The sequence below is a fragment of the Vidua macroura genome, chromosome 7 (assembly GCF_024509145.1).
Source record: "Vidua macroura isolate BioBank_ID:100142 chromosome 7, ASM2450914v1, whole genome shotgun sequence".
In the NCBI taxonomy this organism is placed as follows: domain Eukaryota; kingdom Metazoa; phylum Chordata; class Aves; order Passeriformes; family Viduidae; genus Vidua; species Vidua macroura.
Window position 1 is genome coordinate 14,856,982 of NC_071577.1, and position 27,131 is coordinate 14,884,112.

At 36.8% G+C, this 27,131-nt stretch overlaps 1 protein-coding gene across 1 annotated transcript in view; it reads left to right on the forward strand.

The window, feature by feature from the left end:
• Positions 1–5,586: 5,586 nt before the first annotated feature.
• The window catches only part of DYTN (dystrotelin), a 53,875-nt gene continuing 32,330 nt past the window's right edge, over positions 5,587–27,131 (forward strand). The window contains 16 exon segments of the mRNA XM_053982193.1: positions 5,587–5,620; positions 7,666–7,738; positions 7,862–7,866; positions 8,581–8,794; positions 10,791–10,876; positions 11,443–11,531; positions 12,190–12,261; positions 12,607–12,770; positions 13,625–13,736; positions 15,860–16,005; positions 17,578–17,746; positions 19,409–19,479; positions 21,506–21,665; positions 22,270–22,741; positions 23,286–23,374; positions 23,377–23,432. Coding sequence (XP_053838168.1) covers positions 5,602–5,620; positions 7,666–7,738; positions 7,862–7,866; positions 8,581–8,794; positions 10,791–10,876; positions 11,443–11,531; positions 12,190–12,261; positions 12,607–12,770; positions 13,625–13,736; positions 15,860–16,005; positions 17,578–17,746; positions 19,409–19,479; positions 21,506–21,665; positions 22,270–22,741; positions 23,286–23,374; positions 23,377–23,432 — 1,997 coding nt within the window. The 5' untranslated portion in view covers positions 5,587–5,601.

The window sequence follows — 27,131 nt, forward strand, 5'->3', positions numbered from 1 at the left end:
GTTTGCCATTAAGGATGGGCTGAAGAATGGGGAAACTATTCGGATTCAGATGCCCAGAGCCTCTACTGAGCACAAAGCCTTTTGGCTATTCTTGCTTGTTTTTTGGGATAGGACTAAAGACACAGTAAGATATTCTTGATTAATGCAGAATTTCATTATTTGGCTAACCATGACCTTGTTTAACCCAGACAGGGAATTCCCAATGAGATAAGAGTGTCCTGCTCTCTACAGTATGTCACTGCTGCTCTGCAGAGCTGTCCTGTTCCTCTTGTGTCAATGTTAAATGCTAAGCAGAGGCCTTTCCACTGCTAGCAGCAATGTGCTTAGTTGTGGCCTTCTCACATGACATCAGTATCAGATGTCCAAGTATTGCCAAAGTCCCCTGCATTATCTCCTTGCATGTGGAAGTATTTTAAGAGGCTAGCAAAAATAGCTCATGTTTTGCTTTTTTTTTCACTGAAATGGAAACCTTGCCTACTGGGTCACTTTAGCTAGAGTTGTCTGGAGGAGAAAATGCTGGAAATTCCCATATTAAATAAGCTTTCCATTGCCCAAAAGAGCAAACTAGAAAGAAAGTCTAAGCATTGCTGTAGCTTTTGCAGTATTTTCCTCATTAAAAAAACTCTGGGAAATCTCTAGATGGAAAAATATTTCAAAACCAGTGTGAATGTAACATTTTTAACCTGTAGACCAAAGTAAAATTTCTACTGATTTTAATGAGTCTAAGATTTCATTTGCATCTAACCACTTATTTCTTCAGACCAATAAACTATTGGAAAAACATAGTTTAATGCCTAAAATGTTCATATGAAAATTTTGAGGACTGTCACATACAGAATAGAAGATTTGTAATTCCAATTTTTTTTTTCAGAAGTACTGAACCACAGTATTTTTGTAATAAAATATCTTCTTAGGCAAAATTGATTTTTAACAGATAAAGATGTTTATAAATCTCCTTAGTGACAAGTTCATCTTTATTTCCAGGTTTTTCTTATTTATTTAATGAGTTTCAAGAGAATACTCATGCATTTTAAGTCAAACATAATTAAATTCTCGTTTAAACAGAATTGTTGAGGAACCACTTTTACTTGCATCTTTGGTGTCTTAAATGAGAGATTGTGTTAATGACACGTTCCCGTACTTGCTAATTTTTTATCAGATAAGTTTAAAACAAATAGAAAGCTTTCTGTTCTTTGAATCAGTTACATATAGTTGCAATAAATTCATTATTTCATTATTTCATTTCATAATTCAAAATTTCATAATTATTATTATTTCATTATTTCAAATGGAGGTTCAAACTCTGAATAGGGGTAGACTTCTTATATGAGGAAACCAAGAGAAGTTACTGGCTGATTAGGACAGGACTGGGAGGGATGTCTCGCTGGTCTTAGAAAGAGGAGCTCAGAAAGCTGGGGTATCACAAGGGATCTGGAAGTGTGGGGTTCTATGTAAAGTGTATATGGGAGAAGCAACATTTAGAGGAACTGAGATATTATTGTAAGTATCTTCATGGAAGAGTTCACATGTAAATTGTAGAGGTAGGTGTTGTAAAAAATCTTGAAGAGAGGGGTTAGGAACCATTCATTTCATGAGAAGTCATCTCCAGGGAATTAGTTTCCAGTAGTGTATGCACAGAAGATTGGCTGAGTTTCTGAGGAGCATATGGAGGCAGATGTCTGAGGAGAAAATAGCAGGGAGGGACGCTACCCGTAGTCTCTACAGACTACCAAACTACCTGTTCTTTTTTATAATTCCTTTTCCAAGATAGAAAAGTTAGCTTCTCTAATGTGTATTTACATTTCGGCTTTTTCTATATGAATAGGCTTTAGCAATCTTACTCTTTGAATTCTTTTATTCTGCCTGTGGAGATAGTTCAAACAACCAGCAGTTCAAGCACCAACACTGCACAGCTGTTAATGAGAGGGAAAATAACTCTTCCTACAATATATAAGTAGACTTATCTGACTTCTGAGTCACCAGCTGAAAACCTCTCTTCTCAGAAGCTGGGAGCAGAAAGAAAAAGCTGCTTGGGATGTCTCATGTAGCCTAAATTATTCTAACTGGATTTGTCTTGTGGTGTGCGGGGAAATTCAGGTCTTTCCTCATGGAAGCATAAGTGAATGGAAAAGCTTTTTTTTTTTTCCTAGCTTTTGTTTAGAAGAAAAAGAAAGAAAAAAAATATTAAGAAAGCTAAAATATGGTAACATATTTAAAGCTGGTTACAGCTGTAAAACAGCAATTGACTTAGTCATCAGTAAGTTTGGGTTTTCTATAAGCTATAAGCAATTTCTGGGACACATTTTTTCACAAGTTTCTAAGTCATGTTATATATGCAGGATATTCATGGTATTGATGACTCCTACTACCTGGGTGTTATGGTAACTGTTGAAAAATTTATGAAAAAGGGCTTTCAGTTGTATGTGTCTTACAAAAATTATATATAGATTCCTCATAAACCCTAGCATTTGGGTGTACTGAAGAGCTTTGTGGTTGGTCTGAACAATTCTTGTTCTAGGACATTACCACTAGGGCTTACTATTTTTCTTCTTTGTATAGCTGCCCCAACTCTTTGTTACAGCACACTGTGCTTTCTGCATTTCCGTGTCAGCTTCTACCTCATTTTCAGTCTCTATAGCAACAGTTTCTCAGCAACTGGGAGATGCTTAGTAAAGGCCTCTCAATTTAGAAATATTGCACGCCAACCAAAAAAAAAAAAAAGCTTTGAAACAAAGATCAAAGAAGTTTTATCTTTAATAATTCAGGATATTTATTACTAATTAATTAGTGTTCTCTGTTTTGACTGCTTAGGCAATTATCTGATACTTTGATCTAGGCCTTCGCTAGGCATTTGTTGTGAGCAGCTTTAATTTAAAAGCAAAACCTTTAGAACTGTGTCTTCAAGTCAACTTTTAAAACTGTAGCTGTAAAACGACTGGACTTCTCTGGCGGTGTCTTCTGACTTTTGGACCTTCAGTAAGTAATGAGAGGAAGGTAAGCACAGCTACTGTATTTAAGAGGAGACAATAATTTTGGCCTTTGAATAAAACATAGAATGTCTTCACCCTTCACAGGAAACAAAAGTAATTGTAGGTTCTTTTATGCATATTTAAGATGTTGATCATATGTTGTCTGATATCAAAAGAAAAGTCTCTGTGATCAAGTTGATTGATCTGCTGGGAGGTTTCTGCCTTACTTCATGTGGCTCATCTTTCTCTGTACTTTAATTTAATTATGTAGCATGCTTCAAAATGCATTTTATTTGCTAAAGTACATATTCTGAGAACCTGTAAATCAAACAAAGTACATATAAATAATCAAGTGTTACTTTTCTTTCGCATTCCGCTAAGAGTCAAGAAAAAAGCTACTCTTGTTCTGCACATAAGAGTATTCATGTTAATAGGACCAGGACTGTTAACTGTAACAATTTATTTCCTGGACATTTGTACATAATTTTAATTTTTAAATTTGTTTTCTTAAGTGTTTTTCACTATTAAAGCACACAAGTAAATTAAATATAACACATGGGCTGAAATAGTGTATCAATGGGCAAAGTTACTTCAGATGTCATGGGCAGCAGATACTGCTTCTGCTTTCACATTGTGTTCATGTGCTAACACTAAAGTAGATTCTCTTTGTTTCACCCAGGCACTCCTACCACAGTCAAGATCTGGACTGTCCACAGAGTTTTGTATATGAAAATGTAGACTGTACATACATTAATAATGTCTTCTGTAACTTTTTGGAAGGAGGGTTCATAGATATGATGTTGTACAATAATGGCCAGTTTGGTAAAACACAGAAACACATGGTTGACTTTGAGACTATGAATGCCCTAGTACGAGACTATAGAGTGTTTTTCCATATGGGTAATTTAAATGTTAGACATTGTGTTGTACTGGACAGAGATCTGGTCATCTTATAGTAAGTATCAAGCACTCATGGATTATGCATGCTGTATAACTCATTAAGTCAGTGGATGTGTTCTTATTTGAGTGAGCAAATTCTAATGAGTTCTAATTTAAGTGAGTTTAACCTGGATATTTTTACATTCATCCCATCCACTTTATTTTATGTAGCTCTGGTATAGAGAAAATAAAGGAGGCAAGCTGTGTATTTGTAAGTCTACCTTCTAGACTGCTACATGTAGCTTTCACCAAACACTTATGTTTAATTCATTGCTCCGTGTCTTCTTTCACTGATTTCTGTACATGAACGTTTCTGTCAAGTTATACAGAGGCTCCTACTACTGCAGCTATTTTAGGAACAGCTGTATCATATTTTCATATATATTGCATATGAATATATATCTGTAGGCAAACTTATGTGCCTTTGTAAATGCTGTGCAGAACTGTAGTTTTGCAGCAAGTAACCCTTAGTAAGAAAGAAAATAGAATATTGGAAAAGAAACACATTGGTATTTTTTTCAAAGAAGGACTACAGTAAAAACTGTGGCATTATGGTCTTGAATGAAAAAGACTATTAAAGCAAATCTGTATTTCAGTATTTTAAGTATCTAAATTTAGGTAATGACTGAAATTTAGGGACTGAAACACAAAGTTGCAGCTTTCACCAGTTAAAATGGTGAAGGAGCATATTTATGGTAGACTCAATAATTTTAGATCATTGAATATGCTTCATAAATGGCCAGTATTCTGTCATGTTTATGAAAAATGATCAATGATTCTAACTCAAAAAATGTAAGAAGTGACCATTTGTTTAAGTTCAGATTTAACACCATATTTATTATTTAAGTTTTAGATAATTTACAACTATTTAATTTTTATTTATTTTAGCAAACTTTCCCTTTGTTCTGAACAGTATGCCACATAGGTGGCCTTTGTAATCTTGTGTGACTTAGATCCATTATACCTAGTGTTTTGCAACTGCATTGTTAGCTGAAAGATAGTTACTTACAGGTAATTCATATTTTTATTTCTGTGATTGAAAATATAATGTAGTTTAGAGCATTAGTGAAATAAATCCTGAGGGGAGACATTCAGTTTCCATTATTACAGGGACATAACTACTTTTGCTTTCATGGTGGTTGATGTAAGTAGGTTCATGGTTAAGCTTCCTTTTCCCTTTCCATATCAGCTCAATAAGAAATAATGTCAGCTCAGCCTAAAACTTTAGTTTTGCTTGAAAATTTTAGAAAACACTTTTGAGTAATTGCAATCAGTGAATCTGAGGAAGAGTTTGGTGTAGATATGCCTTCTGTGACCTGAAATTGTACACTATGGACCATGTAGTAATACTGCATGTAAACACTGGGCTCTTAATAGTGAAAGATCTCACTTCCTGTACTTAAAACTGTTTTGAGGATTGGTTTTGCCCTGCTACAGTTTTGCAGTTACTTGAATTACTCCTATTTTATGCTGAGCAGAGAGCTTGCCATTTGCTGGCATTTCTCTGCACGTGGCACCAAAACTATTTTGTTTAATGTAATTCTGTTTAATTTAATTTCTGAAATGCATCCAGTGAATTGTTCAGATTAAAAGGTTTAATTTGAATGGTTCAATATGTCTCTGTCTAGAATATGTGGTTTTACACTTTGGTTTGTTTTGTTATAGAATGCCTAATGCCATCTGTTAATTTCAAATGGATCCAGACTTGCAGGGTAAGGATTTTTCTTATTTTTCCCCAACTTTTCTCAAAAGGCATTTCTGTGTCTTTTTGAACAGAAACTACTGAATTTTAATGAAATCATGCCACTTTGAGAATCTCTGTGCTGTAGCACGTAAATGACAAATTACACAGGTGAGATGTCCTACCTTTATTGTTGGATCTGTCCAGGCACCTTCCTTTCCACTATCACATTGGCTTATGGAATGGTCAGGCACACAGGGCCGTGATCCCTAATTTATAATAAATGCTAAGGTTTTTTCATACTTTGGAATAGGCATGAAGATGGCTATACACTCCCTCTTTGAGTGCAAAATCTCAGCGGACACCTCATCTGCCACAGAGCAAATACCTCAAAATGCAGAATAGCAGGTAGCCAGCTGAAGATGTCAGGAATCAGCACACTTCTATGTGTGTAGGAACTCCTTTGTCAGTTTCTCAACAAAGGGCATTTATATTTCTTAAGGTGAAATTTGACCCGTGGCAAAATGATTACATGATGGTTCTCTGTCCAGAGGGGAAGACCCCTTCCTATGAGAAATGAAAGATTTTAATGTCCCTAAATAGCCTCTCATCAGTAATAATTCTAAAATGATTTGCTATTTTACTTATGTGTTCTCACAAGTTAATTCTGGAACTGTGCTTGACAGGGACATAATGCCCTACTTTGAGGCCACATTTTGTTTGTAAGGGTGGACTAGAATTAAGTAGCAGATGGCTACTAAAACAGATTCCCTTCAATTTGAAAATCATCTCGTGCATGGAAGGTGTTTGAGTTGAATCATGTGTATATTTCTAGCATTTGTATTTGAGAATAAGCATTTGGAACTTAATCCATAGACTAATGAAAACTGTGGGAGTTGTTCTGTTGCTTTCAAAAGGGCTTTGGATCAGTTTATTGAGGAAAGAGAACTGATGATGCGTGGAAGTCAAAACTTATTTTTCACATTGTATGACATGCTACACTGCATCTCCAAATAATATCACAAAACATAGTACGCCAAGAGCAGGACTAAACAGATGGTATAGCAGTTATTGGCATCTTTCTATAGCTTAGGCAGCATCTGGGAACCAGAAGAGCCCATAATTTTCTGACTATTAATATTAATCTGGTGTATTTCTTGGAAACCATTGCACACAGGTTGGCTCCTTTCCAGACTGAACAGGTGAAGTATTTTGTGAGTTATTTGTACTCATTTATACATATTTATTGCTTATTTTTAGCCTTAATCAACTGTGTGTAACTCTCTGAAGTGCGGGAGAAAAGAGTCTCTGAGGACAGAAGGATAACTGATAAATCCCTTTCTAGTTTCTGAAGTTTAGTGAACAAGCCTTGTTTTTTGGTCTTGAAGTCCTAAGTATGTGTAAAGTATCGGGTATAGGTCATGGTCAGCATCTCTTACTTTCCACTCAGAAAAACATCCTTTATGGATGTGAAATAAATAAGCTGAAATCATATAAGGGTATGGGATTTAGTAAAGCAGATTGAGTGGGTTTGCTAAACAGAGATGTCAAAAATAATTTGCTCTGGTAAAGGGCTTGTCTTCTTCTGCAAGAGTCCCACATGTTGATCTTGACAGAAGATTTGTTTGGTGCTTGAAATAATAGGCATCCAAAATAATAACCCTGCTGTGCAAACTGACAAACTGTTCCTTGAAGAAGAGCATCTCTAATCAAAAAACTTATTTGCATGAAGAAATATTATTTCATTATGATCTTGGCTAAAAGTTTGTGCAATGCATAACCCTCATAGGCTTTGTTCTGATATATGAATAAACTTGATTCCCAAAAAAAACGATGTGCTCTCTATGTTAAATTCTAATTTTACAAGAGATCGTGTCATTGTTTACAAGAAGACTGTTCAACCCACAAAGTTATTTTTAAAAAAAGAAAATGTTATCTTTTTGTCTTCTATTTTTTCCCCCAAAATTTTCCTTCAGAGTGTTGATCAACTCAAAACTCCAAATTTGGTTGTTTTGATTTTTAGTTAGTTTTGAATGAACCACTTTATTGTAATGTGTGTTAGTTTTCTTTTCACAGAGGCCTTCAATGATGTTGAGAGTTCTGTATACAGAACAGCCCTAAAACTACGCTCAGTACAAAGTCTTTGCCAGTGTTAGTACCCAAAGAGAATCCTATGCTTTCACAGGGAGAAGAGTCTGTATAGAATTTGCATTGCTGTCACCATGAGTTATTATGCTACTTTGCTCTCTCATTTTCCACCTTGGAGTTTCAGAATGGATTATGAAATCTTAAGATCTAGATAGTGCTTCATATACAAATTGATTTTTTTTTTCCTTTTGAATGTCAATGGAAATACATTAGTGAAATTCTAAAATTATGACAGAATCAAATTATTTTTACAGTCTGCAACACTGCTATGTAGCATGTATTATTATGCTCATGAAAAGTCAAATTCTAATGTGTTTCTTAGGAGCTGATTTATTGGAAATAATCATGGCTTACTGAAAATGTATTGACTGGACTATAAGAATTTATGAGAGCAAAATAGAATATGATAGACCAGAAAATTCTTGGTTAGTATTCATTCTCCTTATCTTTGAAGTGAGGGAGAAACCAGTGCAAGCAGAGAGTTATGCAATGAAGTCTTGGTCACCTAGCTCACTTTGTAAGAATGCACAGTATTGCAAGTGAGGTCTTCAGAGTAGCACAGAGAAAGTGACTAGTTTGTTGACCTTGGACATATTTCTTTCATCTGGGGATGCTCTTCTATGAATATATTTAGTCTGGTCTCAGCCCTGATATGGTTTATCTGCCTGATGCTCTGTGTCAATGTGGAAGTACCACAGGTACTGGTTTTCTTTTTATGTGGTGTACTGTTTTAGGCTTCATTTTACCGACCTGTCTTAGCTAGGCATTTCTGATAAAAAATAGTCATGCTTCCATTCATGAAAAGGCAGGGATCCTCATTAATTTCTTCCTTAATTTTCTCACATTTGATTGACATTTCTCTGATTCAGCACATCCTATCAAGTGAACAAAGCCAGAGGGAAGAGCAGATTTCTCTGAACATGCAGCAAATCTCTAGAATGCTGATGAAATTGTTCCAAAGGGCAAGGTTAGAAAAACCAGGCCAGGTAGATCCAAGAGCTGCTGAATTCACACTGGGCCTACTGATTTCCATGTATGACAGATAAGAAGAAGAAATGTAGATCCATTGTGAAGTACCATAGAGTCGAAGAACGTGTTTTTGGACAGGACCTTAAAGATCATATTGCTCCTACCCAGAGTATTCCTAGACTAAGTCTGTTTCTACCACTCTCATACCATTTCTGTGTGAAACTCTCCCATTTTGATTGGTTTTGCTTTGTATAAAAACTAGGAGTAGTTCAGCTGTAGGAACATAAGGCACAAAACTACATCAGAAACACAGTGCTCAAGTGTTCCCAAAACTATCTGGAAATCCAGACTTTTGCCAGTCCATGCTGACTTTTTCTCTGAACAGCTTTACAGAGTAGCTTTTCTTCTGACTTCTGAGATATTTTCATACACTCCTAAAAATGAATCCATATTTGCCTCTGGAGAACAGTACCCATGCACAGGTCAGGAATTTGCCAGTCACTTTTTGTTATTCATTTTCCTCAAGCTTAAAAAGTTCATCTACCAATTATGAAACAAAATTGATGAGCAGCTGAGCAGCTTTGTGAATAGCAAAGTTTCTAAAAATAATAAGGAAACACCTTGCAGAGTGTATTTTTCTTATGTATTGTTTGTAAATAATGAGTTAATTCACTAAAGGCAGGATTGGTTTGTGATTGTATCAGATTTCAAAGACAAAGTTCATTTTACAAGTTATTTGCCACAGGTGAAATTTTTCCCTTCTACATCACAGCAAAGTTTTTACTGAAAGTAAATGAGATGTAAGTGGTCTGCAGGACTTTTTCTTGAATCATTCATTACTCATATGATCACTATTGCTTAAGGTCCCACTTTTTTTTTTTTTAATCAGTTAAGGCTTACAATAAATTCTGTATTAAGAAACAAAGCTAGAAACATCAAGAGTATCTTGTAATTTTTGTGTGCTGTAGGGAAATTATGTAGAAGAATCTTCCTAACAGTACTATCTTAGTTTTTAGTCTGTTTTCTTAGGACTGTCTTAGGAGTGGCATTTTCTTTTTGCTGGTATTTCTTTTTTTAAATAGAATTTCACAAGTTTCTTGACATGTATATAAGATAGAAAAAGCTTCTTATAATTTTCTAATAGTATTTTCTCTATACACTGCTATTCTCCACTATTAACACTAGGAGCACAGGAATTTTCCATGTTTTTTGTGGTATTTACTTAATAAACTTACATAAACATCTTAAGGGTGTTTGAGTGTGTACTTCAGTTTTAGTCTTGGAGTTTTTTTCTTTGAAATTTCTGGAAAAGCGACAATTTCCCATGCAGTTCGTACTTTAGAGAGTATATTGCAGCTTTACACCGTGTGGGTTTATCTAAGGTCTCTTGAAGAAAATTTTATGTAATGATATTTTGAAGCTTTGCAAAAGTAATATCTTAAATATTATGGGATTTCCTGATTTCTGGTTTCTGATTAATGTCTGCATTGTCTTCACAAAAAACATTGGTGTTTTCCATTAGGTGCCTATGTCACAAAATTGGGATCTAAATTAATCTACATTATTTATTATCTAACGGTCAAAACTAAATGCCCTGCTCCTGCATATATCCTTTTGATTAAATTGAGTTTCAGTGAAATTAAGTGCAATCAGCCCAAGAGAAGCTTAGTGCAGATCTGGGGCCACAGTGGAGCTGCCTGATGATATATGCAAAATTTAGATTGTATCCTTTATTCACTACTGTATTTGGGAAGGCTTTCCTTAAATATAAAAGAACAGAATTTTTAGCACATACATTGTAAATGTAAAATTACATTTTACTTGGAATGTGAAGTCTCTGAAGGAGATGTTTTCTTTTTGTTTTATGATTGCATGGTATCTTGGAACAGTTAACTCTGCAGTTATGTTTAATGACAAAGGGTTCTAGACATAAAGTATCACTGAAATGTCACTTTGGTTACATTTATACTTATAAAAGGATATTTGTTTTGAAGTTTTCTTCCTACATAGTAGTATTCTATTCTTTAGATATTTCAGTCTTTATATTCTCAGTGAATGTAATGTAACTTATTTAATTTTCCTAGATCTGGAACAGGGTATGTCAAAACTAGATCTGTTGCAGCTGCCCTAATTTCCCTTCCAGGAGATACTCTACTGGCAAAATACAGAGGTGGGAAATGTATGATTTTATACACTACCTGAAATACTGAACACTGAGGGAAATTTCAATTGTAATTTTTTTTTATTGTAAAAGAAAAGTCAGCTCTGCCATGAAAAAAGTAAATTATGTTGACTGCTTAGTTGTAGAGAAAGGCTGATGCAGAATAATGCTTTCCAATCAGTATCTATAGCCATCTTTGCAATAGAGAGCTTCAGAAGAGGTTATAGTGACATTTAAGTAGAGCTTCTATTTGCCTAGCAGAAAAGAACAGAAACACCATGGCTTTAAATTAACAATACACAATTTAAATAAAGCACTTCTTGTACAAACATATAATATTTTTCCTAATGTTCTAAGAATGAGTTCATTGCTTTTTTCCTTGCTTTCCTTCTCTTTCCCTCTCTATGGGGAGAACTATGGTCACAGCAGTCACTGAGAGCCTGTTAGGTACATAACATAGTGAAACTTTCTGGAGGGGTTTATTTGTTAGACTGCAATTACCATAGCAGTTTGAAGACAGCTTGAAGACAGTTCAGGCTCTGCTAAGATTCCAGGGTTTTTTTCCTTGTTTTCAGCTTTTTTCCAGTTTTATGCTGTCCCTGATGGGAAGGAGACACTGATTACCCGTAGAGCCCTGAGAAGCCTTCTAACAGACTTAAATCAGGTAATGTCAGTGCAGTGCTGTTACTCAACAGATTTTGTAGGATTGTATTAACCTAGCAGAAGAAAACCCCTCATGGTTGATACCTTTTATGTTTGATTATGTTATGGGACTGAAGTTAACAGGACACTGTGGATGTAGGGAGCTATCATGCAAAGTAGGTAAAACAATCAAATTCTGTCTTTTTTCTCAAAATAACCACTTTCATTAGTGAATGCCTCTGTGCATTCATGTTGCCTGAGCTTATAGGTCCTGGAAACAGCTGGATACAACTGTTCCTAAAGCAGATGTCTGTACTCACTAGAATAGGTTGCAGTTGGAGCAAGTTGCCTTAGCATACAGGTATTTCCAGCTGAACTGGTGCTGAAAATGGGATTTGAAAATGACCTCTGGGATTTAAACTCAGGGTACTTCAGTAGTATAGTGTGGAAATATAGTATGTTTATCCATTACAGTAAGTGAGTTGGAAACAAATCATTCACCCTGAACTGTGAAACTGCATACTGATGGCATGAATATGAACGGGCTTTCTTCAGAATAGTGTGTAAAATGGCATTGCTATAGATACTTCACCATCTGTGTGCTGTCACCATTGCAGCAGAGCATGACGGGAACATCTGTTTTTTATTGAGGTGTTTCTGAGCCTTTCTTCTTCTTGTAGATCCCAGCCATTGTGGGAGAAGGCTGCACTCTGTCTTGTGTGGAAATTGCAATTCATGACTGTTTCCATGGGGTGAGTGAAATTCTGATGTCCTGGGAAATTATTCTGAATGTTGCTGATTGATTAAAACTTCAAGTGTACCACCACATAACATCCCCAAGTATCTACTTTTAAGAAGCAGGGCTGATCATCAGTCTCACAGTATGGGAGGATTTGTATCTATAGAAAAGATGCTCAGTAAGGTACTACTGAGGACTCTCGCATTTATTCCAAAACCTTTGGAACCCAGTAACATTTTACATGAATGGAAAATTTATGCCAGCAAAATCCAGTATCAGATCTTTTATTAGAGATTGTAGATAAACCACCAGTTTTTTTCAAGTGAATGTATGAGCTTGAGACATGTATTTTTTCTAGGTTCTGAATGCAGCTATTGTTGAAGAAAAATTCCTGTCTTGGCTGAGATCAGAGCCTGCTGTTCTCCTGTGACTCCCTACATATTACAGATTATCAGCCATGGAAATGGTTTCTCACCAAGCTAGATGCAGAGTCTGCAAAGTTTTCCCCATTACAGGCATCAGGTGTGTCAGTGGTCTTTAGCATCCACACAATTAGTTCTTACCATTGTTTGCCTACCTTACAGGCTGTAACTGATGTAATATGTAACAAGCTTTGGATGTAATCTAATTTAACCAGGAAAAGAGGGATAGAGAGAACCACTGCAGTCCATTGCTCAAGCCTTCATCCTACTTCTCTTTAGCTCACTAGCACAAACATGAAAACTTGCCAAAGGTAAACTGGCAGTCCAAAGTTAATGTCAATGAAACCTATGTATCTCATTTCTTAGTTATTTTTCCTGTAACCAGTTGTATTAACTGGCTCGTTAAGTTTTCCATCTTAGCATCTTAGTCATCTAAGTAATGTTATAAAATGGCATAGTGGTATAAAAAGAACACTATGCATTACCATCTGACCAGAATGCTCAGAAGAGCATTTTACTGTTACTATATTCTCACTAATTGTTAGCTTGTAGGTTTAGTTTCTTGCATTTTTAGTTTTTTGTTTATGCTTCCTACGTCAGTATTACAGTTCCATGGAAGCAGCAAATAGAGAAGCATATGAATGAGAAGCATATGAAATTGTAACTGCATTCTGAAAAATGGGAAATGGTGCTAGAACAATGTTTTCTTCCATGGACTGCATTTCAATGCAGCAAATAAATAAGATCAAAACCACTGGTGGGTTTGGAGAAAAGTCCTTAATCAATTGGACAAAATAACTTGAATTCAGAGAATGCTGAGGAAAGTCATTATTCTAACTATGATGTTTCTTTGAATTTCAGAGCCCAGGGATCTGGGTTTCTGGTAATCAGGCTTACTTACACCAAGTTCTTACTTGTGGGGAGGTAAAGAAATATTTTTGTTTTCCCTCACAGGTATCACTGTTTAAAGTGCCTCAATTTTGACCTTTGCCAAGCCTGCTTTTTCACTGGCCGTCTCTGCAAGCCACATAAGAGATCACACCCTGTTGTGGAACACTGTGTGCAGGTAGAGTCCTATTGTACTGATTAATTTCTCTGTTGAGGTTCTTCATGGAGGCAAGTAGGCAGTAGATTCTTGAACTACAAGCATTATAAAGTTATGTGTGTATTAGCCATAATGGCCATGACATATCAGCATTATCAGTCTGGGAACAGGGAGACAGGAAAGGGACAAAAGCAGGCTTCTAACTTTAGAATTAGTGTTTCATTTTGAAGTAACTGAATAGAGCTATGAAATATCCCAGTGCAAGTCTTCTTCTTAAGGAGTTTTATGGCAAATTTTCTGTTAGCAGATAATCCTTAAATCTATGAAAAGTCCCCTCAATGTCCCAATGTTCCTTCATCCCAATCCCAATGCAGACTCATCCAGAAATTAATTAATCCTAAAGTTATACAAACTCCTGCATGAAATGTCTTTTTCTTTCTCTCTTTTCTGAATGTCTTCCATTTTTCCACTTTATTGTAAACCTTTCTGACTCACTTGTCTCAGTCAGTTAGGGATACAGCACAAAGAGGCAACATGTGTCCAACTATGATCACATACCGGGACTCTGTTACAGGGCAACTTGTGCTATCATCACACTAGTGGCAAAGTACAACACTGGGAATTTGTATTTGGAAGACCAGGTTCTCCTTTGAGCAGGAGATTCCAGATGCTGCTGTGCTTTTTGTGGATCTGTATAACAATATCCTTCTGTTCCAGTAAATGAGCTGAAAAGCACTTAGGAAAGCTTCTCTAAAAACCTGTACTTCCTGATCTCCTTCCCAATCCTCTGCATTTAATGTGAAAGATACCTGGGCAACCAGTGTCTGCACTAAAACTAAAGACTGTTAGACTGTTCTTGTAGTCACCCTTTGTCTGGGGTAGCATTAAACTCTTGCCACTTCATTGCTGTCTACCTGAAAAGAAAACCACATTGCTAACATTGTGAGAAATTATATCTGGATGCTCAATATCTGCATTAAAAATAACAGTTCAGTCCTCCAAATATTCTCCCTCATACTCCATCTGTGACAAAGTAGGAAAATCAAATGTTAACTGAACTCTTCATTAAGAGATTTCTAAGCAGAGACCTTAAAATTAGCGTGAATGGAGAGTGAATGGGAATGTGTGTTTGTAGAAGCACCAAAAGAAAGGACGAGAGCTAAACCAAGGCAGGAGATGTTGCAGCCTGGATTGTAGCCACATTGTCGCTGCAGAATTGCAACTGAATCACTGAACTTAGGTTTCCTTTATGAAGCCCTACTATAACACAAACTCTGTAAATATTACTTTATAGGCCAAATATTACAATATAGGCCAAAATCTATACCAAAATTTCAAAGATAAGCTACTCACTGTGACAGATACCATTTTTGTATCTGTTGTGTGGGACATAAAATAATCATCAGTAAGTTGCTATCCCCATACCTTCCACTCTTAGCAGATGCTGTCCTTGTCTGGGTAAGTTTTCACAGTGTCTTTATGGAGGATTGACCTGCTGAGTAGGGGTTTGAAATATCAGCAGTTTTTCCTTACCATGCTGACACCTTGTGGTAATGTTACTACCACGTTGAGAAGCACTAGGAGACTTGTGCTATGTTTTCCTTGTTTTCCTGTTCAGTCTGTCAGGGCTCACCCCATGTTCTGCAGCAGTCACCTGGGGCAGAATTGGTTGGTGTCCACCAATAATACAGCTACTGAGCTTAGTTGTTGTACATAAGCCTGACACTCCTGTGATAATGGATGTGTATTTTACTGTATTCTGTGAGAGGAGGATGTGAGGCATGGAAGACTATATCTAAAAATGCTTTATACAAGTATAAAAGTATTTCTTCCTTAGATACTAGTCAGCAGAATTATTGTTGTGACTGTGAGCTTAATCATTGTAACTATCAAAATCCTGTGTTTAGGCATTTCCTAATATACTGACTTTGATCCATTCAGTATTTTGCCTAAAAGAATTGGAGCTGCTCTTACCTGTGGTCCTGCAGCATTACCCAACTTCAGTTCCCCTTCTAGGGCTCAGATAGCAGCCATGAGCCTCGTCAGATGATGAACAGATGGACCTTTGCTTTGGAATATGTCTGTTTCTGGGCAGTACCTGTTGGAAAAGTCACTTTCTTCTTTATTATCCCTCATTCTAATAGATGTCAGCAAAGGCAAACGCAAGGCACTTTCTCCGCACCATCAGGAACAACCTGTTTCAAGAGCATTGCAGAAGAAAAGAGGCTCAGAGAAGGACAGCTCTGGAGTCAGTGGAGGAGAGGCACTTCCCTGCTCACAAGAAGACTTTGTGAGTTTCAGTGTCAGATGAATTTATAATCTCTGAATTGCAGGCTCTGGAATATCACTTCATTATGTCCTTTGAGTAAGGGATTTTGTTATGACAGATACCATGTCGTGATTTTTCTATTAAAAAGGGAAAGAATAACTGAGAAGTTGCTGCACATTGTTCTGTAGCTTAACTATGGTTACCATGCTGACAACCTAATGATCAGTTGTCTTATAAAATATAACAGGCTTGTGTTTTGCTTCCCTTCCTTATGTTGTATTTTTCACTCTGTCTGGGGCCAAGCATTGCAAATATTTACTACCTTTACAACTGCATGGGTTCTTAAGCACGTCCTTTGTGACAAATCCACTGGAAATTAACTGTGAATACTTTCCACATGTGACCCACAGTGCATTCACTGGCAGGCATTCTACTCAAGTCCCACTAAATTGTAGATCTGTGGAATCACTCACAATAGCAAGTACATGATCTCACCATTCCTCTTCTTTCTGACCAGTTGTTTTTTGTGCTTTGGTTAATATTTAAAGTCATTACTGTATTTCCACTCATCACAGTGGTTAATAATGAGCATCGGAAGTTATGTTGAGATTTTTCCCAATAGTTTCCTAATAGTTTCCCAATAGTCTCCTTCCTTGCTATGAGATTTTTGTTGATACTTAGGTATAGAAACTGAAGGGAATGATTATAGGAGATTAGCACTAGAAACATACAAAGGGTGAGATTCCTTACTATTTGTATAAAGATCTAGCAACTGTCTTGCACCTCACGTGTTCTCCCAATGAGGCTACAGTGAGGCTGAAATAGGGAACAAATGGGCAGTCCTCTCTAAAATAATTAATTTCATCTTTATGTGAAGGAGGATAAAAATCTTTTTATAAATCTGGATTGTGCTACTCTGGTAGGTTTTCAGTTAGAAGACAATTTCTTTATGGATGATAGTTACAGTGATCCTCATGGAGAATATTATTTCAGTGTTTGTTTTTTAGAGCACCTTTCATTGCTAATATTTCCTCTCTCATATTCAGCAACAAAACAATATTTAATAATTTTGAATGGAATTTAATCTTTCTGGAATCAGTTGAGATTTCTCTTTAATTCTGCGAGTTTGCTTACCTACTGCTTGGATAGCAATGAGACAAAGAAGAATTTGGGGTTGCTGTTACAGGTGTCTCTTACTGTGGGGCTGATAAATATCTGGGCTTTTCTTAGCATATGATGGACTGAACAGCAGGATATTTTGCTATTTTTTGTAGTTGAATTTCCCAATATATTTAACTCTTGGCTAAAGGAAGCAAAAAAGAGAAGCAGCAAATTGCATTGAGAATAAATGGGTGGAAAGAACATCCTGTTGTTGAGATTCTGCTGGGAGAGTGGAATTTGTTTTTAGAAATTTCATTCTCTCAACCAAAATATTCCAGCAGGCATAGCTAAACTTTACTTCTTGCTTAGTCAATAGCACATCTGTCTGTCTATTTATACTGCATTAGTTTTCTGCATTTGGATCTTCCTGGGTAGAAAAACCATGTGAGTCCTGATTCTTTCCCTACTCATTACTTCTCTGTTGGTATACAGTCCTTCTGTGGAATTCAGTGCTTCATCACGACCTGGTCCTGAAAATGTGTCTTTCCAAGTGGACAATTGTGTCCCAGAATCATCCAGGTTCATACCTGAAAACAGGATTGTAATGCAGAAGAGTGAGAATAACAAGAAGACACCAGAGCAAGGCAAGACAATAGCTCAGGTGAGCAAAATACGAAGCAGTAATAGTGCTAAAGCTGTGAAGAAGATCTAGCAAGTTAATTATCTGCTTGCCTTCTAATTACAATGAAAATGTAATGGGCAGCTTCACCTTTCTGTTAATTCCTCACTTATGGTGAAAAATGTGGAATCTGAAAACTTAGTGAGGTTTGAATTTGCTATCTTCCCAGGGTTAGTGACTAACTCCTTCACTTTCATGACGTTCAGAAGCACCTGTAAGAATATTTGCTTTGGGGTTTTTTGAGATGTCGTACAGTAGCATGCTAAAGTCTAGATGAGTCTGGAGTCCTCTTGCTATTCTGACAGTAAAAAAGGCCATCATGTCTTCCTACTGCAAGCAAATGTCAAAGAAGAATGCCTGAATTCTTATTAGACTCAGGCCATTTTTGTTACCATGGAAATAGCAAGAGGACAGAATGGGCCCTCTTGGGATAAACCCAGAGCAGTGTCCACTCCAACTAAAACAGCTAATGCACAAAAGGTCTCTATTAATCCATTCCTAGCTTTCCTCCAAAGAAACAAAAGAGTGGACAGGACAGGGTAGCTAAAAAAAGTACACAGCAGTTTTCTGTTTCTATACTTTTTGAGAGGTTAGTAGCTCTGCACTTATTCAGAATACAGGGAACACTGGGTTGTGTGTTCAAGCCAGTTTCTGCCATCCACTCATCTTGTTCTTCCCAGGAGCCAAGGGGTGCAGTAACACAATACTAGTGTATCAGGTCACTCCTTTGGCTGCTACTCCTGTGCTGCCTTTGGAAGATCTGTCTCTGTTGCCCAGCTCACGGTACAGTGCCAGCCAGCAGATATCTGCAGGAGATGTTGTGGGCAGACATTACTTAAACATAGAATTTTGACAGTTGGCATTTGTCATTTTAGAAAACAGCAGGACAGGACTTGCATCCCTGTGCTGGGATTCTGTCAGGTTCATTGCTCTCTTGTTTATTTTCTCTCTGGGCTGAGAATTCCTTTTGATCAGTTTTATACTCATTTCTAAGATCTTATAGTTCAGATTATTTCCACTTTGATTAAAAAGATGTGGACAGTAAGTCCAATGATTGCTTTTAATAGAATCTATGAATATGGAGGTCCTGAGTGATCCAGCTCTTAGTCTCATAATTTCCTGGCAGCTCTGATTCCTGCCCAACTTATATCATGCCTCAAAAGTAGCATAGCTGGAAAGTGTTTGTCTCCTTGACTTCTGGGCTACTGTTCTCTGCATGGTCCAGAGAATGCTACTTCCATTTAAAGACCAGGAGTTTCTCTTCTCTCTTCTACATACAGTCTCTCTCTCCATCTCCATGTCTCAAAGCAGCTGTGGGACTTGAGAGAGATTGTTCCCAAATCAGAATATTCCATTTTGCAGATATTCTTGGGAATATGGATTTTGTTCTAATTTCAAACAAATTCTCATACACTTAAATTTGTCATAGAACAAAGAATTTATTCTATAGAATAATTTTTCCAGCCATTAGAAATACTTTAATGCATCAGTTGATTGTAATACATTAAATTAAAAAGGTTAACTAGTAATTCTGTAGATTCACCAGATCCAAAACTTGCCATACACTCCTATAATAAAACTTGCATGTAAAAATGAAATGCTCTTGCTGATACAGTTATCAACAGATACTTCTTTTTGTTGTAGGCAATAGCCTCTTTTGAAGCAGATGTGTTAAAAATGCATGAATCCATTAAAAGCATTCAGAGTGACAGCAGGTAGGTAAATGCAGTAATAAACTCACTGAAGACTGGTGGGCAGTACTGCTCCAGCTGGAGGGCTAGAAGACACATGATTTTTCTATACTTTGGAGATTTTGAGATTTAAAAAAATCCTATGAAATGAGGATGAATAATAAAAAGTCAGCAACAAAAATTTTAGATGAAGATCACTGGAAAAACAATGGCAAAGCAAACCATTTTGTTTTGCTTTTATTGGCATTTCTGCAATTGCTAGTTTACATTTCTAAAAGGAATTTTTAGAAAAAAAAATATGTTCATCCAGATAAAAATGTCAGAATAGCATACTTTTTCAAATTTTTCTCTGAATAAGGCTTAATCAAAACAAATTTCATAATTTGCATGAAGCTTTTAAATCAAAGTAGAATTTATTTCTAAAAAATATGCTGTACATCAAATAGAGATTAATAGGATGAATACAGTAGCTGTTGGTATAACAGCTTATCACAGAAGTTCCTTCTGATAGTCAAATCTTTGACACTGTAAAATATTAATTCCTAAATTAAAAATCTCTTGGGAGGCTTGTTTACTTGGGTGACATGGCAGGAGGGAAGTTGGTGTGTGAGCTATGATACTTACCTTTTACTTGGATTTTTGCCTTCCCCCCCTTTTTTGTGGTTGTATATAAATGTGCTCTATATAACCATGCCTATGAGCACTGAAAATGATGGAATTACAATGAAGTGTAGAATTCGATCCTGAATCTACTCTCTTTATTTCTTTCAGCATGTTCAATTCCCTCTGTTCCTGTTCTGTTTCATTCCAAGTGCAATTGCTGCTCCAAGTTCACAAAAGGGCACTCCAAGATTAGAGCTAAACAATTTCAGTTTCATTGTGAGTCTCTTCTCACTTGGGCAAAGATCTTCAGCTTTCTTTTAGATTAGCAATCATTGAGAGGATATTTGGGATGCCTGCTTCTATAATGCTGCTCTGACCCAGAGCTTATCATAGAACTGGGTGAATGAATCACATTACTCATGGGAAGCTCTTTACTCTTGTTTGTGGACTGACTTCCAGCATTCACCTGTCTGTTCTCAGAACTGGACTCTGAGTTAGTTGAAGGAGGACAGCATAAAATGACCATAAAATGGTCAGGAGCCCTTAAATGTTATTATAAGGGACCACTGTAGTATTAATTTTAATTTTAAATTATCTGACTTGCTGTCCCATTCAAACAAATCTTGCATAGTTCAAGTGAAACTGATGGGGCTGTTGTCTCTAAGCCAAAGCATTACCACAAGAAAGTGGATCAAGTGAACTTCTGTATGTAACTAAACATGGCAGATAACTATTTCAGATCTGTGATATGAAGCAGTCGATTTATTACTGTAGTGTTAACAAACGTTACTGTCTGCACCTCAGCTGTGAGGAAAGCAAAACTATTTCTACCCTGACTTCTTAGAGAAATCACAACTAGAACAGAATTATGGGTAGTATTTCTGGCATACTGTGCTCTGAGTAGGTAATTTCTAAATCTCTGTTGTACATGGGAAGGTGGCACTTCTGCTTGCAAAAATCAGTCTTTTTTCAAGGACAATTGGCCTGTGCAGTAAAGAAACTGCAGAGAATACCACGAGCAAGAAGAAATTCTATCAAAGAGGCAGAACCTGCTTTTACTCCATTGTTGCCCAGGCATGTAATGGGAATCTTTTGCAGGTCAGGGAGTTGCTATAAGTAGTTTGCTTTTATACAGAGGGACTGCTATTGTCTCTCCTGTTGAAGCCACCTTTGTGGGAAAGGTAAAACCCCAAGATGCAAGGTTCACTCCTGCCCACAGTTCTATTCAGCTCTCATATTTCCTCATCTGGAATACTCATGTTCTTCCTAATTCCATGGATACAGCCCAGCTCCTGAAATATTAGCCTCTAATCCCAAAGCTGACAAAAATTTCCAGAACTAGTAAAGGGGATAAAGTTTGTGCTAAAGTGTTTGCTCATCTCCATGAACGCATATATTTGTGTATGTCTGGTCTAGCAAAAGTCCCACCCTCCTGTATCTCTGGTAGGTACATGAAGAAGCAGTTCAACAAATGGAAGGACAGAATGCAATTTCTTCATAACTGCCAGGAAGAAAAAAACTGCAAAATAGAGGCAAAACTCCAAAGACTGAGTGTAAGCCATGAAAACCTGCAAATGACGCTGCAGCACATGAAGGAAGAAGTAAAGGTATAGTGACATATATATCAAGAATTGTCACAGCTATGAGCCATTACTGAACACTAACAACTGCTTTTCTTGTAGACCACCACTTTTAATACCATTTCATGCACCTTCCACTTGTATTTGCAGTCATCTTAGATTTTTCTCTTTAGATAAAGCAGGTAAGGTCTTTGCAGTAGGGATTTTCTTGTCATTCTCTGCATATCTGGCATCTAGCACAGATATCTATGTTAGCACATTTAAATACTACTGCAATGAAAATAATGAATATTCCAATAAGAGTTTCCAACAGAAGTGTTAGATACTTCATTGCAGTCTGTTCTTCAGAGAAGAGTCAATGTGAATAAATGTCATTCCTAATAGCTGCCTTTTACTGGGATGTAATACAGACATCTCATAGAAAATATTTTATTTGTTTTCAATAATAGTGATTCTTATCATTGCAATTATTTCTGAGATTCTTAAAAAGCCCTTGTTTCACAGAAAATGTTTACATATTTTCCACCTACAGCTTTTTAGTAGCATTTTCTGCAATACTGTTTTAGTACTACTGGCAAACTGAAATACCAATTATTTTTACAATGTATTTTCTGTGTTTTATCTATTGTAGACCATGTTGCAGTCATCAGAGCATTCTTTTGCACAGTGTCATAATACAATGCCAAGAAATCCACATGTTCTGCTGGAAAGGAGAATGCAGAGTGAATTAAATCCTGCCCAAATAAGGCCTACTTCCAGAACATGTGCAGAATGGAAATCTTTGAATCCCCCAAAATCTGTAAATAGAATGCAGCTTTTACATACACCTGAGGTTCCCACTGCAGTGGAATTCATGTTCTCAGATGACCCACTGGAGTCAGTGTCTCTGCAGAGTGACAAACCCTTTATGGGACTGCATAAACAAGCAAAAGAGAAACAAACATATCTGCCTAAACTGACAGAAAACTCTGATGGTGAAATGGGGAATACAGAGCTTATTCCCGCTGCAATGCAGATACCACCTGATGAGAAGGAAGTGAGAGAGGAATTGGACCTGCTAATGATGAAACTGAAGGATACATTGTCTCTCCAAACCCAACCAGGTATAAGTTCTCCAGTCATCTTGTCACTGTCTTCTTACCTTAATCCTGTTTATTCCATAATATTGTTCATAATCATGTGACCCTCAGAGGAAACTCAGAACCTTGCTTTAGCCTTTGCAGTATTATTCTATATAGTAAGGTAGAGCATATTCCAAATATAGCCCCTAATGTTGGACTGATTTGGAACTGGATGAGTCAAAGCTCCTAAGAGATAATGAGTCTTGGCAGTCAGTTAAGGAGCAAACTTAAACTGGTGAGGCTGTGAGAGGTTTTTGCTCTTGCCACTTCTGTGACACTGTAACTATAACTCTAGTCCTAAGAGACTTCCAGCAGTACAAAATCCCTTTGTAATCAAAGGTCTTACACAGCAGAGCTTTGTTCAACATTCAGGAGGCCTCACTTTTGATAATGAGGATGTAATATGGAATATGACAGAAAAAGCTGGTGCTTTTACAGCATTATCTTAGAGATTGATTAAGAGTTTTCTAGTGCTCTGGCAGCATCCAAAAGCTTGGAAAGACTTAAAATTTATTCTACTTTTCAGCCCAAGAAACTGCTTTGCACCAGGAGTTCTTCTCTACAGCTGAGCAAGTTTGCAGGTCCTTTTCTGACCTCATCAACGAAGTAATTTCACCAGCTTGTAAATGATGGAAACTACCATTCACCTTACAACTTCACCGAACTACTTAAGGTAATTGATGCCATGTCTCTTAAAAGAGACTCTTTAAAGTACCTCAGATGCTGCCTGTAATAATACAGCATGACATATTTCTGCATTTACTGACTTCACCTGGAACATTCTGGAGGGCTATATTCCTTTTCTGTTGGTGATTTCCAGCTCCCGTGCTGTGACTTCCTCAGCAGTGCAAACAATTGCCCATTTCTCTCTCTTTAGCTGTAGATATCCCATGGCCGAGTTACTTCTTTGGAATGGTGCTGTATTTCTTGTTGATGCCAGCAACAAGGAAAAAGCTTTTTCCTGTAATGTACAGAAGGATTTTAAAGACCTGAGAAATTGAAATTATTCAGTATCACTTCAGAGAGAAAAAAAATATACAGTCAGTTATTTACTATCATTCTTTGGCAGGAGGTGCATAAAAATAGTAAATAACTGTTTGTATGTGCTCAAAACCAGTTATGGTTCAAGAAAATTTGGATACTTTTAAGGACTTTAGTTATGTCACTGGAACAATACCAGCTTTCCAAGAAAAAAAATAGTCCAAGTTTTTACAGGACTTTTTCTGTGATTACAAAGAAAATAAATTTCATTCGGGTGAAAACAAAATATTTTTGGAAGTTCTGGGAGAAAAGCTAGGTAAATTTTCTGAAGCTTTGTTTCATATCTAATCAAAGAGTGTTTAGGCTGATGTGATTGAAAAGGCTAATAAAAAGCATATGGCTTAAGAAAAGCTGCTTAGCAGAACTCCACACAGATTTTCCACACAGATTTTCCTTGTGTTGTATTTTTCAGAATGAGTTATAGTCATCAAGATAAAGGGACTGCCTGACTCATTAAAGAGGCTAGAAATCTTATTTTCTGTTTGTAGCACCTCAGCCATCTTCTTGAAAGACCTTACACTGTGGTAGTGAGATTAATGAACATTCCTCATTCTTTCTGCTAGTTTTGGTCAAAGGAGGCCTGAATTACATGTACTGCAAACACTCAAGAATTTACAGCAAGAAATAATGGTATGCTACTGCAAGCTAACAAGTGGTTTGTCTCTAGCAAAGGAAAAGTAAAGAGGGTGAAAATTAAAAAAAAGAAACTTATTGAGGGAGGAAGGAGAGCCCCAGAGAACAAATAGTGACGAGGTAATTAGAAAGTGGATATACCCATATCATAACATAAATAAATACGCTGTGAGATAGAAAGCTTAGTAGTAAGCTTTTGCAATAAGCCAGTGCCAGGAGACAAGCACAACAATCCAAGGAACCTACTTGTTGATTATGGGAAGATACCCATCAGCTTCTGATGAGGCTTTAAATCTCCTTCTAGTGTGTGCATCTGAATTAAACTTGGTTGTAACCAATAGCAACTGACAAATGCTGGTTTGGTCTGAAGCAACATTAAACAGACCTGGAACACAAATTCTTACACATAGATATTCCTGAACTACCATGAATTGTTTTTTCATGTCATTATGTAAAGATTAAAGAATTGTTTTCCATGCTAAGAAGCAGTTGTTTAGCTCACTGATCCCTGTAAGATGAAATGGACAAAATCACAAGGTCTTTATTTTCTTGTTATTCAGTTCAACTGACAGTGAGGGAATTTCCATCAGACATGTTCATCCCATCCTTCTTCTGACACACTCTGACTGAGAAACAGTAAGCCAGGAACAGTACCTGTAAAAACAATCCTATTCACACAAAGATCTGCCATGAATTTGATAAGGAACAGTGGTAGAAGGCAATATCCTGTCTTTAAACACAGTGACATTTTTAAATGTTCCTGTATAGCAGATCAACTTTCATCTCAAACTGAGAGCCCTTGCTTTTTTTTTTTTTTGTTGTTGTTTTTTAATATAGACACTCTTTTATCACTTGCACTCTGTCACTTGCAGGTTTACACGTAGTTAGTTGCATCCCCTTTCTTATTTCAGTACAATTAATAATACAGATTGCCTCTTTACATCAGCAATTTCCAAATGTTCTTGATAGTGTGATCTATCCTAGAGATGGATCTGTTTTATCAGTCTTGGTTCCACATCCTTTCCTGCCCATTGCCTGAAAGGCTGAATTTTGCTACAGCTTATTAATTAAGAAGCTTACTGAAGCAGAGAAGTATTGTGAGTTCATTTAAGCTAAATATTGTCTTGGTCCATAGTGGTATTTCTGTCTGAAGGGAGGAAGAAAGCTGCCATGAGCCATTTCCTAAGGGATCCTGTTGTTGCAGGTGGGAGCTATCTAAAGTGGAAGCACTAACAACTGCCCAAAGGGCCCTGTGGAAAAGCACCTCAGTTAAAGAGGACATGTTCAGATAATCTGTCTGGTTTCACATTTGCTAGAGCTTGGGAGTGTATGGGAACAGGTAACATCTGCTCTACTCCAATACCAATCCTCCTGGGCTGAGGCATCCAGCCCTTCACACTCTTTGTCAGATGCTGGTCTTTGCTAGCTGTAGGGACTGTGAGGGAAGAGTCTCTTATATTGATACAAAGTTGCAAAAATAAGGCTTTTGGATATATTACAATAATATAATTAATGAACAACATCAATAGAGGAGAGAGCAGATCTGTTGTAACAATGCTCCTGCTGCCCTCCCATGTGGCAGCAAAGCACTCTCACAGGCTGTGGCTGCAGCTGGGGGTCTGTTGCTGAATACAATAAACTGTGTGTTCCTGTGTTTATCCTGCTTTAGTGTTCTCTCTTAAACATTTAAATAGTTTGCTGCATGCTTAACTTGAAGCACAAATTCAGTACCATTGAAGCTGCTAGCCCTCATACAATTCTTATTTGCTTCCTTAAGTCAGGATTTCCCTCAATGGGACTGTGATTAAGCCTTATTTTGTTCATGCCAGTAACCATTTCAAGATTTCTTTACACGTTTTGTGACTTGAACATATTTCTGCAAGTTGATGAACAACCAGGAAGCCCATTTTTCTGTGGGCATTTAGGAAAAAGAAAAAAGAAAACCACCAAATATTGCTACATGCTCAAGGAAAGAAACTTTGAATGAACAACTAAATGTAATAGCCCTGGAAAGATGAAATTCATGGTTTCATCCAGCCAGTCAGGCAATGGAAATAATTTATATCATAAAAGCAATCAAATGTTACCTGCCATAAGTTGTTTTGCATTAGTTTAATGTCAAATTGCCTACTAGCGTTACCAATAAGAGTCAGAAGAAACTGATTTTTCTACAAAGAACTTGTAAACTGAAAAAGAAGTAAATGCAAGTTATGTATGAGAATTTTTGTGATTAAACATTTTAAGTGTGAAAGCAGAGGAGCTGGTAAAATCTGTTAACCCTTTTACTGGAAAACTGAAAACATTCTTGGAGGGTACTTTTCATGTAGAAATATGTACCATTTTTCTTTAGTAGGATGATGTCTCTGAGCAGGGGGTTGCTCTGTACAAGTGTACAGCTCTGCATACAAGCAAACATCACCATCTCTTCTCTAATCCTGTCTTGGAGCCAGTGGAGGTTTTTTGACAACTTCCTTCTCTGCTCATCTATGTTTTATTGAAGGATCAGTTATTTCCTGTTTTAGCACCCAAAAGACAACAGTTTGAACAGATCACATGTATTACAAAAAGCCTGATATACACATAGATTAAAGTAGACAACTGCTTATAAATCATGCAGTTTAGTAGGGAGACTTAATTCATAGGTGATTAAGAAAACCCATAAGTCCAAGTTAATCAGAGATGTAGTGCTTGAGGTTCA